Raw genomic sequence first — 16,409 nt, 5'->3', positions numbered from 1 at the left:
TAAAAGCATATTAGTATGTTATGTGTAAGACAGGTTAAAGAGATGGGTCTTTAATCTAGATTTAAACTGCAAGGGTGTGTCTGCCTCCCGAAAAATGTTAGGTAGGTTATTCCAGAGTTTAGGTGCCAAATAGGAAAAGGATCTGCCGCCCGCAGTTGATTTTGATATTCTAGGTATTATCAAATTGCCTGAGTTTTGAGAACGTAGAGGACGTAGAGGATTATAATGTAAAAGGAGCTCATTCAAATACTGAGGTGCTAAACCATTTGGGGCTTTATAAGCAATATTTTAAAATCTATACGATGTTTCATAGGGAGCCAGTGCAGTGTTGACAGGACCGGGCTAATATGGTCAAACTTCCTGGTTCTAGTAAGAACTCTTGCTGCTGCATTTTGGACTAGCTGTAGTTTGTTTACTAAGCGTGCAGAACAACCACCCAATAATACATTACAATAATCTAACCTTCAGGTCATAAATGCATGGATTAACATTTCTGCATTTGACATTGAGAGCATAGGCCGTAATTTAGATATATTTTTGAGATGGAAAATTAACATACTTTCCAGAAGGCCAACAATTCACTTTTTTTTTTTATATATTTTTTTTATTGGTCTTATTAAATATATTCTAATTTGATTAAATAATTTGTTGATTGGTGGGTTTTTGTTAAATGTGAGCCAACTCATCACAATTAAAAGAACCAAAGACTTAAACTTCAGTCTGTGTGTATTGGATTTATTTAATTCACAAGTTTCACTATATATATATATATATATATATATATATATATATATATATATATAATGGTAGTATGTGCATATGTGTGTATATATATATATGCACACACTGCTATTAGTTTATATATTTTAAATGTATATAGGCAAGGTCAAATCTTCTCAGCAAACAAACTATGTAAAATACTGAAATAAGTAATTTGGTCATTAAGTTTTTTTTTATTATTATTATTTACTTATTTTTATTTATTTTTTTTAAGATTCAGACACTTAACACCTCATTCCAAACACTCAAAATGCACCACACCTTTTCACAAGCCAATTTGATGGGAGACATTAATTTTGCATGTATTACAGTTTTTTTCGATTACTAAACGACAGTGGGCACAGCTGGAGTCACATGTGCAAAACTCGAACTACAATCTGCACAGCAGCAGTACATGTGGACCAAACTCTAGTTCGTTTTTCATTGCTTGAACACAGTTTTCAAAACTCTACACACTTATCTCATGACTTTAACCACAACCTGCACAACTCTCTGGATTTACAGCACTTTGTTCAAATGCTAACACACTGCTGTCAAAACTGTGAACCACACATTCAAAACAGAATAGATTTCAGCCTTGTGCCTTTCAAACACTGCTGATTGCAATTTCAGGATTAGCCCCTCAATTATTTGTTCGAATTACAGTATGTACTTTTAGTTTCTACCTTTTTATTCTCATTACTGTAATTCTGTAAATTACTATAGACTACTGAAGCAAAATGCTAATTTTCATTTACTTTAAAGAATTGTTATGTTCTAAAAATGTAAATAAATCATGTGAAAGAATGTCACTCTTTTCTTTGAAGAAAATATTACTTTGAATGAAGTCACTGAAATAGTTCAAACTGTAAAGATGAAAAGTGAATATTTTCTGTATTGGTGTTTGATGCTAGTGTTTTTCCTCTCAGTGTGTTCTGAGTGATGGTGTGTGTTATCTCAATGAGGGTTGTGTGTAGTGTTTGGCTGCCCTGAGCCTGTTTTGAGCCATGTGTTAAGAGTTGTGTTGCTTGGAATGAGTTTTGCAGGTGATGTGAACTGTTTAGCTCAGGTGACTGTTGCTAGTGCAGACTGTAGTTAGAGTTTTGCACATGTAGCTCCAGTTGTGCTCACTGTCGTTTAGCAATCGAAAAAAACTGTAATGAGCTAAGCACCACCTGCAGTACTACGGCTCTAAAAGTGTGAGCTGTGTTGCTCAAAGCCCAGTGTCATGTGACCATGGGCTCTAGCACAGAATAAATCTGGGCATTCGCTTCATGTACACTGAAAATATCTGCCAATATTCTCCCCTGGGTTACTTACCACTTCAGTCCATCCACCCACACATTTTGATTTCTTGTTATTTGAAGCATTTAATGCAAGAATGAACTCTACAGCATGGCCTCTCGGCTCTGCTTGGGCAGCTGAAGTTCAGTGCCTACTTTTGACCAAGACAGTATGAAATAAATCACTGAGGTGTGCCGCTATCATGATATAAGTACAATTCTGATGAAACATTCAGATTTTAGTCCCATACAAGCAAACAAACCCGTTTTTATCTCCTGCCAACAAAACCACAGACAGGGATGTCTGTAATTGGGTATATTGGAGATATATAAAGTTTTTAGTTTTTATTTGTTATTCAAATGTCATTTAAAAACAATTTCTTCTCAATAGACCAATGTACATCACAGGATGGATTTAAAGCAAAGCTTTGTCTGCATTAGAATCATAATGGTTGTCTGCACATTTTTTATTGTCCTGTAATACTTCTGGGTTCTTTTTTAATTATTATTTCTGGATTTTCTTGTCTAGCACTGAAGTAAGCGAGCCTGTCTGGCATGTTAAACTTTTTTTTTTCTAGGTGTCAAAACGTAATGACAAACTAAGCCACCACATTCAATACAGGATCCAAGCTCTCTGTAAACTTCTTGTGGTTGGAGAAAAAAAAAAAAAGAGTATGTGTGTATCTTTTCAAAGGTTCTGCAATGAAGGTCTTGGTGGCCTGCCGAACTCGTTAGGTCCCTGAGTGAAGCGCAGCTGTGCCAGAGAGGTCACTAAAAGCTGCATCTCATTTCACTGCGTTATTTTCAGTCGAAATTTAGAGAGACGCACAACCCGCAAATCTGGTTTATGTCGCCCTCCTGTTCCTCCAGTACCCCTTCATCATTACTGCTTGAGATGCCAAACTATGAGGGATCTGATGCAGGGAAAAAGCTACAAGGAGGGATAGCTCTTCCCGTAATTACAGACTCTCTCTTATCTCTGGGATGGAATTAAAAACACATTCCATGCAGACAGTCTCAGCACTGGCCTGCGGGAAGCAAATAAAAAGAGACTGCTGTTCGAGAATTGGAGAGGACTTTGGCAGTTTGATTAGAAACCGATGTGATCACGCTGTACATTATCTGACAATGCAAAGGGCCCACAGAGTGACAGAGTTTATGAAGGAGGCTGCAGGAAGCAGGAAGAAGAGCAGAAAACTCAATGCATTAAGAAATAAGTTTTTTTTTTTTTACTTTTTTTTTTTTTTTTACTTTTTTCAAAATAATTGTACAAATTTTGCTTAGCTTATAAAAAAAAAAAATACATGTACCATTAATAAAACACAACATCACAAATACCTGTTGCAACAGACTGCAAATATGTGCTGCCAGAAAATAATCACAAGTTTGCTATCAGGTTTCTGCCAAATAAAAGTTTGACAAAAAAAAGCCTGCCAGAGATCGCTTACATCCAATTTATTTCAAACTAAAATTATCCATTAGAAAATATCAGTGTACAAAACCCATTTCCAAAATTGGGTTAATTTCCCTGTCACAAACGACCATGTATATCAGTACAAATATACAGCTTTTTAATTTTGCCATTGATGTTTTGAGGTATGATACAATGCGAGATTTGCATTATACAAAAATATAATTATATGTATAAAATTATAAATGCCACTATTTTTATGTGAACCTTTTTTTTTTTTCAAGGAGCAAATATGAAAAAAAAAAATCAGAAGCAGGGAACACACATTCACACACACATACACACACACAAACACAGACATCTTTTTTTTTTTCTTTTTTCTTCTTCAGTCTCTTTTTCCAGAATACTCTGGGGTGACTTCACATGCCCTCCGGTCCAAAGATCTCCACACATTCAATGAGAATGGACTCCACTATTTGATTCTGATACACCATATTGACTTCCATGTTTCCGGATTCAAGCTCGGGCCACATGAGAGTCGGTCCAAACACAATGCTGATGCCCTGAGTCGACATTAAGTTTTTCTTTGACTTCATCAAGACTCTGTAAAACAGAAAAACACCAGATCATTGAAGCAACACAATAGCAATGAATATAGTTTGCAAGTCTTGTGAAGATCCCTAATGGAAGAACTGACTACGACGTACAAGTACAATCATTTAAGTGTGCGTGTTTCCTGTCATAAGAAACTACTCAGATCGTTCGTGACGGACCAATGGCAGGGTGTTTTTGAGGACTTGTGCCTGGTCTTTGGAGGCATCTAAGCACACTTTTAGCGGAATCTCTCTGAGCTGAGGTTTGGCTGTGGTGGAGAGACAATCAATACTGGGGTATTGGAGGACTCTTAGAAGGAGCCAGATTGGAGCCCTCTGGCTCTGTTATGGGTTGAGGCCTGGAAAGGGGGGGAGGGATTGTGGTGGAAGGCTTCCTTCCAAGTTGTCAACGGGATCCTGACTAAGAGGTGGGAAGCAGGCTTAACATTTAGAAGCACACTTTGTATGGCTTAACCGCGGCCCAGTTCTGAAAGGTACTGATTAGGAGTGTGTTGAGTTTACTGCACTCACGTACATTGCACCGTAGTGTAACCGACGTCATGTGCCATCTACGTTTATGGTCACATCTATCAAAATAATGGTCTGCAATTATGCAACACAACTCAACGATCTATAATCCCTGCTTTGTTGTCAAAATACTCACGCACTCTGCTCTGAAAAAGGTAACGTTGGTGCTACATTTGACGTCCCTCCACTTAAGTGTTATTGGGACTTTGGGAAGCCATTTCAGTCGAGAAACACAACTTAAGAGGCAGGCCAAGTGCTCTCAATAATTCCCCATTAATGTGTATAATTAACCTCGGCCATTTCGTTTCCCCTACATCACAGCTAGACGCTTGTCCTGCCATGAGCATTTTTAACCTAATTAGCGCACTATGATGTAAGGATCCCGGCTGCCATTGCTAATGGTCTGCTAATGATCTTAAGGAGAGAGACTTCATTTCCGAAGACATTTTTCAAAACATTAAATATGAAGCTTTTTGTCGAACCTTTTAGTGTTTTTTTGGTAATTATGCCACTGTGACACCACTATATACATGACCCCCACACCCCTCCCCCCACCTTCACATTCATCTCTGCTATCAGTAATGCCAGATCGATTAAAATCATGATAGAAGCTTAATTACAGTCATTATCATTTTCAATTACAGTAGCAGCACACAGTTGGAAGAAGTGCAATTCGAAGACACTATGGAAGGAAAAAAAATTATGTGACTCTGTACATCAACAGAGAACCACGTAAAAGACATTACTGTTGTATATTTAAATAGTTTATATTTAAATAATATCAAATTCACAAAAAATCAATAAAATAAAAAATACATATGCATAGGTATTTTCTAAATTAATTTTTTTCCCTAAATATCCTGATTTTATACACACACACACACAAATATGTGTGTGTGTGTAGATACCATGTATATGATAACATGGTATCTATTTATATTGTTTTATATAAAACTGTAAATCAAAACTTTTTATTAAAATAACGTAATTTAAAGTGACAGTCCTGGTGACACTTGGAACATATTTATAAAAAAGTAACTGCAAATAAATAATACAGAACAAACAACCAAACACATTAAATTAAGTGCACATAAAAAAGTGTATTTATTTTATATTTCTATATCTCTTAATTTTTTTTTATCAAATGCTTGTCCTAAAATAATGTTTATTAAAAGGTATATATTATAACATTGTATAAATGTATACATTTTATATAAATCTTGAGTTAAAATAGTGTCTGTCATCTAAAATACCTCAGATTTAGAGAATGTATTTGTTGTACACCTTGCCTAAATTAACACTTTCAATTAAGAAATTTGTTGATTTGGAAAAGGGAAGGATGCAATCTGGTCCTCAGTATCTGGGTATTTATGGCAAAATGCAATCATTAAATCATCAGCTGACTTGGAGCCCAGTGAAGAAGCTCTGGTGCCTGGGTAAGGGCCAGGCTGTGGGCAGCTTGACCGGAGGTGACTGCGTAACGCCTGGTTGAATCTGACAAATCATTGATATCCCGTACATAAGCCGACGTGTACAGCTCAAGATGCCAATGGTTATTAATTAGCATCTTGTTTGCAAGCGGGACATGACAGGAAATGGAGGATAGCTCACAATGCCGTAATTCCCCGCCTAGGAGGCCAGTGCTAATTGGGTCAGCCTAACTGGCTCCTGAAGAATCATGGGACGAATAATAAATTGAGGCGGGGTGGGGGTTACAGAATCGCTCCAAGCTTTAAACTGTGTCATTTCCATGTTATAAGATGACGGCCTTGACTGAACCTATAAAAGAAAGGCTCACTTTTATCAGAGATACTTTGATTTTCCACTTACGATATTTGAAGTTTGCCTATTTTTTAATTATTGTTTATTATTTCCTGTCTGCGCCATAAAAGGTCATAAACTGCTGGGCATATACTTTGGTGGATATCAAAAATTCACACAACGGCAGTTTTCTTCCATCTAATTTGAGAGACACCAAACATAGATGAGAAGAAATGTTTTTGTTTCTTGGCTTTCCTGATCAGAGGTTTCTCCAGGTTTCTTTTCCAGCACAAAGACGAACGGAACCTTGAATTACTAACAAAAAACAAAACCTGTGGCCTTTTAAATCACTTGTGGTAAACGGGAAATATGAGGGGTGGTGACAAAACCTCCCACAAAAAATGACATAAATAGCACTACTGAGCAAGTGTACTGTTGAGAAAATCTGGTTGCCTTGACCACATCATCACAATGCGAGCACACAACTGGTTATTGAATCCAGGCTCCACGGACCAAAAGAAAAAAATGAACATTGGTTCCATGCGGGCACAGAAAGCGCCCACAACAAAGAGCTTTTGACTTTCACCACTTTAGATGAGCCAAGTCAGCGCAAAATATAACCTACGAAGGCATTACAGTAGGGGTTCAGAGAGCTGCTTCAGTTGGGTATACCTGTGTTATAAGAGAAAGACAGGAAGTGTACAAGCAAAAAGTGAGGTTTGAGCAGATATAGAGCTTACGCATATTGACACTTTGAGTGTGAAAGACGCCAAAGGCAACAAAACAAGAAAATGGTGTGTGCAATATTATGAATACTACTTTATGTGCTGTACCAAAAGCTGCAAAGCATCTAACCTCATTGTTCTTTCTTCATCTCACTCTGGACTGCAAAATTACTACATTTGTCTTATAAGGAAGGCAAATACAACACACACTCTAAGCTAATTCACCGCACATTCCTTGCCTTTATTCATGGGAAAGTCATCCTGATATTTAGAGAGGGAAAACAGTAGACAGAAACAAGTATGACTTAAGTGAGAATATAAAATAAACAGAACCACATCACTTGGCCGGGGTGTGGTGCCCACAAAGCAAACTATGCTTTGGATCCGAAGCTCTCTTCCCATTTATTGCTCTAATAGTGAGAGAAAGGAGCAGCGGGAACATCGCTGTGGAGAAGGATCAGACTTGGTGGCACTACAGGGATTTTCAGTGTCACCACAAGTTCCACTGTAACAGCTTTTTGGTAAGCAGAATAAAAGCTGAATGGATTTTCTAATGCCACCATTCTGTGAATTTATGACAATGCTTTACCCTCGTGCCTGTGTGTAGATTTGAATACAGATTTGGAAATGCTGCCGGTGATTCCCAACTATGGTGATACTTAAGCAGGTTTGAGGGGCAGTCTGTGTAGATTCACAATGACAGTGAAATATATGTGCACATGTGTCATCTGTAAAAATGTCAGAAGAAAATGCATCTAATAAACACAAATCAATACAAATCTGCAATAACGAGTTATATATTATCTTATAAAACTTGACAAGTTTTTTATTTATCTGGTGAATATTCTAGCATATAAACCTCCTGCCGCCTGTCCTACAGTATCCATCATACAATATTTAATATTATACAGCAGTGCTTTCCAACTTGTTTTGTCTTATTTACTTTACTACACCAAACACCCTTTCATCAATTAATAGGTTATTTAAATTATTATTTGTATGCAATTTTATTTACATTATTATTATTTTTTTAAACATTCTGAATATTGCTTAACATTGAATATTATTATTATTATTATTATTACTGAAAATGTATTATATTATATTATATTATATTATATTATATTATATTATATTATATTATATTATATTATATTATATTATATTATATGTTTTCCATTTAACATTGATTTTTTAGTTTTTTACCATATGGTTTTATTATAAACCATAACATCAATGTTAAATGGTAAATAATATAATATAATATAATATAAACCCTCAGTAATTAAATAGCAATAATAATAAATGTTAAACGATATTCAGAATAATGCTTAAAAAAAGTAAATTAAATTGCATGAAAATATTAATTACAAAAACCTATTAATGGAGGAAAGGGAGCTTGATGGAGTTTTGTAAATAAAACAAAAAAAAGTTGGAAAGCACTGCTGTATAATATTAAATATTGTATTTAATATTTGTAAATCTCATGATGGATACTGTAGGACAGGAGGAAGCAGCTTTGTGTTCTAGCATGTTCACCAGATAAATAAAAAACTTGTCAAGCTTTTATTATGGAATGCAGACCTAGTTTTCTTTAGCACGTCAGACTCTCAGAATATCATGTTCCTGTCTAGAAATCGACTTTTCAATGGGTGTCTTTCTGTCTCTCAGTCACACATTAGTGTTTTCTGATTGGGAGACCTGGCATGAGCTACCCAACAGACTTTAGCACTAGTGCCAAAGGGCATGTTCCATTGGGGGAAGGGAGGAGGGGGTGCTCATCAATCTGAGATGAGTCCTGTGGCCCTCCTGTGCTGGGTGGTAAATGTGCAGAAGGGTAAAGTGGGATAGAACACCCCTCCTGGGAGATGGAGACTAGCCATATGGCCTTCTGGCTGTGCCAGTAACGCTATCATGGACAAGGACTTGAGCGTTGACACACGGAAACACACACACACACACACACACACACACACACATTATGGTTCATATTGAGTCCTCTGTTCATGTCACATCCTGTTTATTGAGGACTTTTGTGTAAAAGGTTTTCAGATTGAGCACTATTTGTTGATTTCACTCTAAAAAAACTACTTTGTAATCTGTGACCATCTTTGATCTGCTAACATTATAAAAATACGTCACAAACTTTCCATTTGTAAAAACGGGAAGTTTATATTATAGTCTAGTCTGGTTTTGTACTGTCAAGGTCAGCTGGCAGTGCAGAGCAGTGTGATGGGTTACTGGGATCTCAAAGGGACAGTTCTCCCAAAAATGAAAATGTTGTCATTAGTTCCCTCACACCCACATGCCATTCCAATCCTGAATGGTTTCTGTACCTACACTGAAGTTTTTCCTTCAATGCAGCTCAAAAAAAGCTGAAATCATACTTTCGAAAAAAGGATAAAGTATTAAACAGACAACGTCTGACCAGTTTTTTGAAGAAAGCTGAGCCATATGCAGTTAAACGAAAAGCTAGAAAGCCTAATTTAGTTGATACAATTAGCTAGATAGTAAAGTAAACGTCAGTTCTGTTCTAATTTCACAAAGTAGACAGGCAAAAAAAAAAAAAAAAAAAAGGTAAACGTCTAATGAGAGCTCATATGCAGAGAGACATGTTTTCCAATACAAGGTCAAACACATTTTGTTGATCATTAGTGAACAGAGTGCAAGGTTTCAGACCACAGAAGTTTGTGAAACCCTCTGAAGGTGACAGATACCATTGAAGCTCAGATAACTAAAATGACACTGATAAGAAAGTTCTAACATTTAATTTACAAAATGATTAATTTACTGTGTAAAATTTCCTACTTGCGATTTCCAAAAATAATATAATGATATGTAGGCGTTATCCTCCTACCACCCACCTAAATGATTCAGGGGCCCCCAAAATGTCCTGTGCAGGACCCAATATTTGGTTTCCGCCCATGGTTGTGTGTATGGATGGAGACTTACCTCCTCAGGTGGTGGAAGAGTAGTTTCATGGTGTTGTGGTTGGGTTTGGGGAGTTGATGGATCAGTTTCTTGAAGGCCTGAATCTTCTGTGTGGGCTCCCTAATTTCTGTTGGCAGGGAAGAGATGATGAAATGTTTTGATTTGGGTATTGCTTCTTCATTTGAACCTCTAGGTTCAGAGAGAAGCTAATGTCTTTTTCATCACTTTTTCATTAACATAGCTCATCTAACATCAAAATATTCCCTAATACTGGACCATTACCCCTTTCTCTATTAATTATAGAGACATGCTTGAGAAGGCCACATGCAGAATATGTCCCATTTCAAACTGCTGACTTACCAAAATGCCAATATGTAATCGAACAGATTACTCCATTTATATGAAATATAAATCCTACTTGATCTGATATAATTTAGTTCTTAAATATGAATTCCTTTAAAATTTACAGTACAAGATAATCTCTTTTTAAGATGCCAAAATTAGCAGCATTTAGTCTGTGCTTATGCAGCTGTGTTATGCAGCAATAACCTTTATGCAGTTATCCAAACACATTTAGTACAATTGCATGGATATCTGACACCATTACACTTCTCAGCAAAATCATTTTGATTCTGTGCAATCACTTTATAAAGCATCTCGCTATTAAATGGATGTAATTAAAGATGTTGTAGAAAAATAAACTATTCCGCCTATAAAATCAAAGCATAAACACCTCTAAACTTTTTCACTCTGGTGTTCAGTTTTCCTACATCAAAGCACATGCGAGTGGTGCTAATGGTCTGTAATAGTCCACGTCCATTAAAAGCTGTTGTGCTGTAACACAAGCTGAAACCGGTGACCTCTTGACCCCGCTGCTCTTTACATGTCAGATGGATGATGACCTCATGGCAAACTCCTGAGAGGCACCAACCTGTGCGCTGACTGTTCTACATCAGTGTCACTACCTGACCTTTGACACTTTGAAGTTCCCTGAACCCATTATGATGGATATAGTAATATAGCTGATTGTATTATTTCAAATACTGTTAGTGTAAAAAAGCTTGTGTGTTAAACTAAGTAAAAGGGTAATTTATTGTTGATTAGGCTTTAACTTGGAAGGGTATTTTAATAATTTAATTGATGCTTTTGATCAATATCTTTATGGAACCTGAGCAGATGTTGAAATGGAGCTTTCACAGGGCCACCTGTGTGCACTCCAAACTCCCTCAGCTCAAATTTCACCACAACAGATTTGTTTAAAAGAGTAATAAAAGACCTTAAAGATTATACAGCCAACTATATACTACCATTCAAAAGTGTCCATACCAAGATTACAGTTATTTGCTAAAATTAAAATAGAAACAGTAAGAGAAATGTAATAATTATTAAATATTATAACAGTTTAAATTAACTGATTTCTGTCATTTATCCCCGTGATGTCAAAGCTGAATTTTCAGCAGCAGCAATTACTCCAGACTTTATTGTCACATGATACTGCAGACATTGTTTTAATACATTTTATTTCCATCCATGATGTGTTTTTCAGCATTCTTTGATTAATATAAGTTCAAAATATTTTTATTAAGTAAAGACTTAATAAGTCTTTACTGTAATTTTGTACTTTTTAAAATGTAATGCACCCTTGCTGAAAATAAGTATTTTATATATATATATATATATATATATATATATATATATATATATATATAAACCAAACTTTTACAGGCTTTGCACATACATCAAGCTGACTAAACAATTGTATTTTGTAATAATAATTACTTTATTATATATATATAAATATATAATAACTTCATATATATATAATTATATAAATTGCTTCAATTCTGCTTCATATCACATTTCCAACTACAATTGTCTCATGCAGTCTGTGTGAATGTGCATCCAGGCATCTACACTGCTGACATTCACAATTTCATTAGGCTGTACAAAGACCTTTTATAGCATGCAGTTTAAGGTTCAAAGTGATACCTGGTATAACTGTATTGATTAACTATCATAATGAAACAAATTTGCATTGCATGATTGTAAATCAATTTAGATTGTTTACATTCTAAACAGAGCAAAATCTCTTCTGTCTTCCTCCCGCTAAGAAAACATCACTGGTTATTCCTACTGTGGCTGGCTAACAGCTCCACCATGCTATTCATGGGATGTGCCATGGAAGGGAGCTGGCAGTAGTTATGCCCCCAGTCTACTGTACTGCCCAGGATGCCCCCTGGGCACTAATGGAGCAGATGTCTCCGTGTATACACCGCGCTGGCACAGGCTCTGCGAGCAGATGCCCCTGTCAGATGCCAGGTCTGTCAGTTGAGCACAGACAGAGACCATGTTCTAGGACAGAGAGTGAATCTCTGACCCGCTACTCTAGGTACCACTAGCAGAGGGACAATATTTTGTGCTTTTTAATGGAGTTAGCTATAACATTAGGGTTTAAAGCTGTGCGTACGATGCCCTAAACCACTCAAAATAGAGTGATAACATCAATTTGAATGTCAAGGCCACATAATTAGTGAAACAATGTGTTACGAACTAGAATTCTTCACTACAGCTTTCATCAACATTTTGTCTTTTACTTTATTCAAGCAATATCTTCTTTTATGACTTTCTCTTCACGCATTATCTCAGTGGAGGGTGTTAGCTTTCTTTTGGCTTTGACACTGCATGGCAGTCGGCCTGTAAAATATTTAATCTAGTCATTATTGCTGGCATTATTGCTGTCATTAATTACTTTGCCTTTGGTGGCTAGCATATTGGAGATGGTCCCTTGTCCTGTATTTTGGACAGATGGTGGGGACAGTGTCATTAATATAAAACTCGTTCGAAATGCCTATACCCTAAATCAGCATGAATTCACTATGGTAAACATTGTTCTTATGGTACTTGAATGTATTTTTTCCATCCAATTTTGCATTATTACAATACAGAACTAATTATGAAACACAGTCATTTTGGGAGATGAGATAAAAAAAAAGAAATATATATATATATATATATATATATATATATATTCTTTTAGGTATAATTAGTAATGCCTAGTAAATGTAAAATGTAAAAGTAAAATGACAAAACAGGATGTCACTTTCTGACACTAAAATTATATTCCTACAGCTGCACAAATGCGGCAGGGCCATTGCTACAGTGCACACTCTATAAATCAAACTGAGAGAATCATTGTTTTGTGAAAAGAGCTGATGTACAGTAAAGAATAGATGCACTTTTGGTTACAAAAATCTGTGAATATAATCCAATTACAAACAATGAGACCATCTTTACTGCAGTACAGCTTTGCTTCTCAGGATAAGCCCATCTGCGAGCTTTGTCTGCAGGCTTCTTTAAGCCCCGTCAAGGCAAATATTAGCACACTGCAAATAGTCCTGCAGGTTATGATTAAGATTTTAAATGTATCCCAATTGAATACTTTGCTTTATGAATAACAAAGTCTTAGAGGATCGGCGCTGTAATTTATTAAACATGAAAAACTTCTTGATGAAATATAGAGGCTGGGAAGAGATTTATGCATCTGAAAATATTTCTGCATGCTAGCTTTGCATGGCAATGAGGCCACGTTGCACAAATGAGGAAAGCTGCATAGAATGTAAAGGCTTGTGATTCACAGACTGAAGTTTGAACTGTCATCTGAAAGAGCATAACATCAGAATAGACAAACAATTATGTTATGACAGATGTACTGTCTGACGCAGCTCTGATTGGCATTATTTCAGCACATTGTACACTACAATTGCGGCACTGTGGTTTCTCAGAGAAAAAGTCAAGCTGGAAATCTTACAATCTCGCTTTTTAAAATACGCAACTGGTCATCTTCAAATGTGATATAACGATACAGTCCATCTGAATGAACTTTCCAGATTACTACACAAACGCCGAATTGTGTGTGTGGGCCCGGAGAACAAAGCCTCCATTTGTCAACAAGTATGTCTTCGCTTTGTACAACAAGGCGAGCTTGTCTATTGGACAGGTGGCAGGACAATGTCGCTAAGATACCAGGCAATATGAATAATAGATTTAGTCCATCGTGAGCCAAGAGCTGGTGCCTGCCACATCCACAACAGGCACCGAGTGAAAGAATGGAAAATTAGGCCAACTGTTCACCTGAGGACCCTGGGAAGATCAAATGTTGGTTTGCGGGAGTGAGTGCGTACATGTTAAATAAACATACAGATTGCAAGCGAGAAGACGAAATGTGCTCTGAGCATCTCGCAGATCGTGAGCGAAGGGGCCGTTTAAATGCTGGGCGAAGTCTTAAGCCTGAAGATTACATATTAATAATTGGCCAAAACTTCCAGTAAGCTTAAATTACTTTGAGTTCCACAAGATTTCCAGAAGCAGTGTGCGATTGGGCAGCTGTCCTAATTGAATGGATCCTTGTCCAAAGTACCATTTCAGAGACCTTTAGTTAATAACACCCATTTAAAGGGCAGCCATGGTTAGAGGAGCTGTCCTCTTTTGACAGTGATGGACCAATACAGAAGACCTGAGCCACTCAAGTATCAGCTGGATTCACTGAAATTGCTTGTCAGTGGTCTAGTGTGAGATCAATGAAACAGGATGTTGGGCAGTTTCGGTAAATGAAATGTAAGACGAGCTCCAAGGTTTAACCGTGCCAACATTGCAGACGGGGAGGAGCTTTGTAACCTACATACTAGAAAAGTCTACAGTGCAAAGAGTCTTGTTCTACAGATATGGTTAATTACTGTCCTGCCCTGTATATAATATAATATAATATAATATAATATAATATAATATAATATAATATAATATAATATAATATAATATAATATAATATAATATAATATAATATAATATAATATAATATAATATAATATAATATAATATAATGTAATTGTCTTATAAGATTAGGTTAGTCTCAGAAATAAACATACACATATAAATCAAAAACAAAAATCAATAACTAAAACGTAAAAAAGTTATTTTTAGTTAACTAATTCAAATATTTTTGGTAAAAAAAAAATATATATATATTCAACAAAGAGATGCACCAATCCTACTAAGAATGGAAGGTTAAGTTTAATCAAAGTATTGTCGTGTGTAAATTAACTCAGTAACCAAACAATATTTCAATTGTCAAATCAGTCTGATTAAATTAGGGGTGACACTTTAGTATAGGGAGAGACTAGTTCTCAGTGATAACTGGCTGCTTACTAGCATGCTTATTATTAATATACTGACTGTTTATTAGCACTTATAAAGCACATATTTTGCATGATCATATTCAATACCCCTAATCCTACCCAATATCTAAACTTAACAACTACCTTACTTACTATTAACAACAGCAGTTGAATAATTAAATTGTAATAATACAGTAGAACAGTAGTATGTTATACCAAAATACTCATACCCTAGGTTTTAAAGAGACATGTTGCAGGTTGAACTAATTACCTCCTGCTATTAGGGGCATTTAACAGTAATAATTAGTAGTCTACACACTATCTGTAAGTGATCGGGCTCATCTACTGATTAATTGGATACAAGCAGTTTGAGGTACTTTGGCCTACATGCAGCATGAGTAAATATTTATTAGCAATTTACCAGATCACCCCAGGCCTGTTCCCATTCTGTCTCATACATATCTCCTTCCATTGGGGAAATACTGAGGTGCTGTGTTCATAATGATATCCCTGCGCTTATTACAGTGAGAGCGCTGGCCTTTTGGTTCATATCTCAAGACTCTGAGAATATAAATCATTCATCGAAATTAAATAAACTAGAGAGAGAGGGACATTTTTATTTTATTTTATTAATAAAATAAAACAAGTATGGGATTTGTAGGTTGATTTTCTCTAAAAAGCATTTAGTAGATATAGTCGGACTATCAAAATATTGACAGGGAGGGTTTGGAAACCTGTGTGAAAACAATCGTGATTTCTGCAGTTATGATTGGTTATAGTATGGGCCCACAAGAGGGCCACAAGAGGGCGCTAGGAAGTCCAATTTAAATTTTTAGAGAAAAAGATTTATGAAAAATGATTGTGAAAAACTTATAAATCACATTTAAACCTGTATCATTTGATAATTGACTTAATACAGCCAACAAAAAATATACAGTATATATATTTTCCAGAATATGTTTTTATTATTTGTTTTGGCATTAGTAAAATTACATGATTGAGGTCAATTATTTATTTACTCAAATAGCTAAAAATAGCTCAATAGCTAAATCTGCTGGTTTAGAGTTCGAGAAACATTTCTTATTATTATCAATGTTAAAATCTTCTTAATATTTTTGTGGAAAGCATTACATGTTTTTTTTCAGGTTTCTTTGATGAATTCAATGTTTTAAAAACAGCATTGTTTTAAATATAGATCTTATTGAGGTCTGTCATTTCTGCTCAATTTAATGCATCCTCAGTAAAAG

The 16,409-nt window shown here is 35.7% G+C and overlaps 1 protein-coding gene across 1 annotated transcript in view; it reads right to left on the bottom strand.

Annotated features, from left to right (window-relative positions):
• Window positions 1-3,327: 3,327 nt before the first annotated feature.
• LOC132095157 (rho GTPase-activating protein 15-like) overlaps window positions 3,328-16,409 on the bottom strand; it is a 32,258-nt gene continuing 19,176 nt past the window's right edge. The window contains exons 13-14 of the mRNA XM_059499946.1: window positions 10,013-10,118; window positions 3,328-4,056 (exon numbers count right to left, since the gene is read on the bottom strand). Of these exons, the coding sequence (XP_059355929.1) occupies window positions 3,873-4,056; window positions 10,013-10,118 (290 nt within the window). The 3' untranslated portion in view covers window positions 3,328-3,872. The remainder of the gene's footprint in view (window positions 4,057-10,012; window positions 10,119-16,409) is intronic.

This window comes from Carassius carassius, chromosome 19, assembly GCF_963082965.1.
Source record: "Carassius carassius chromosome 19, fCarCar2.1, whole genome shotgun sequence".
Classification (NCBI taxonomy): Eukaryota; Metazoa; Chordata; class Actinopteri; order Cypriniformes; family Cyprinidae; genus Carassius; species Carassius carassius.
Note: the sequence above shows the minus strand (reverse complement) of the source record. Positions and strands in the feature narration are given on the sequence as shown.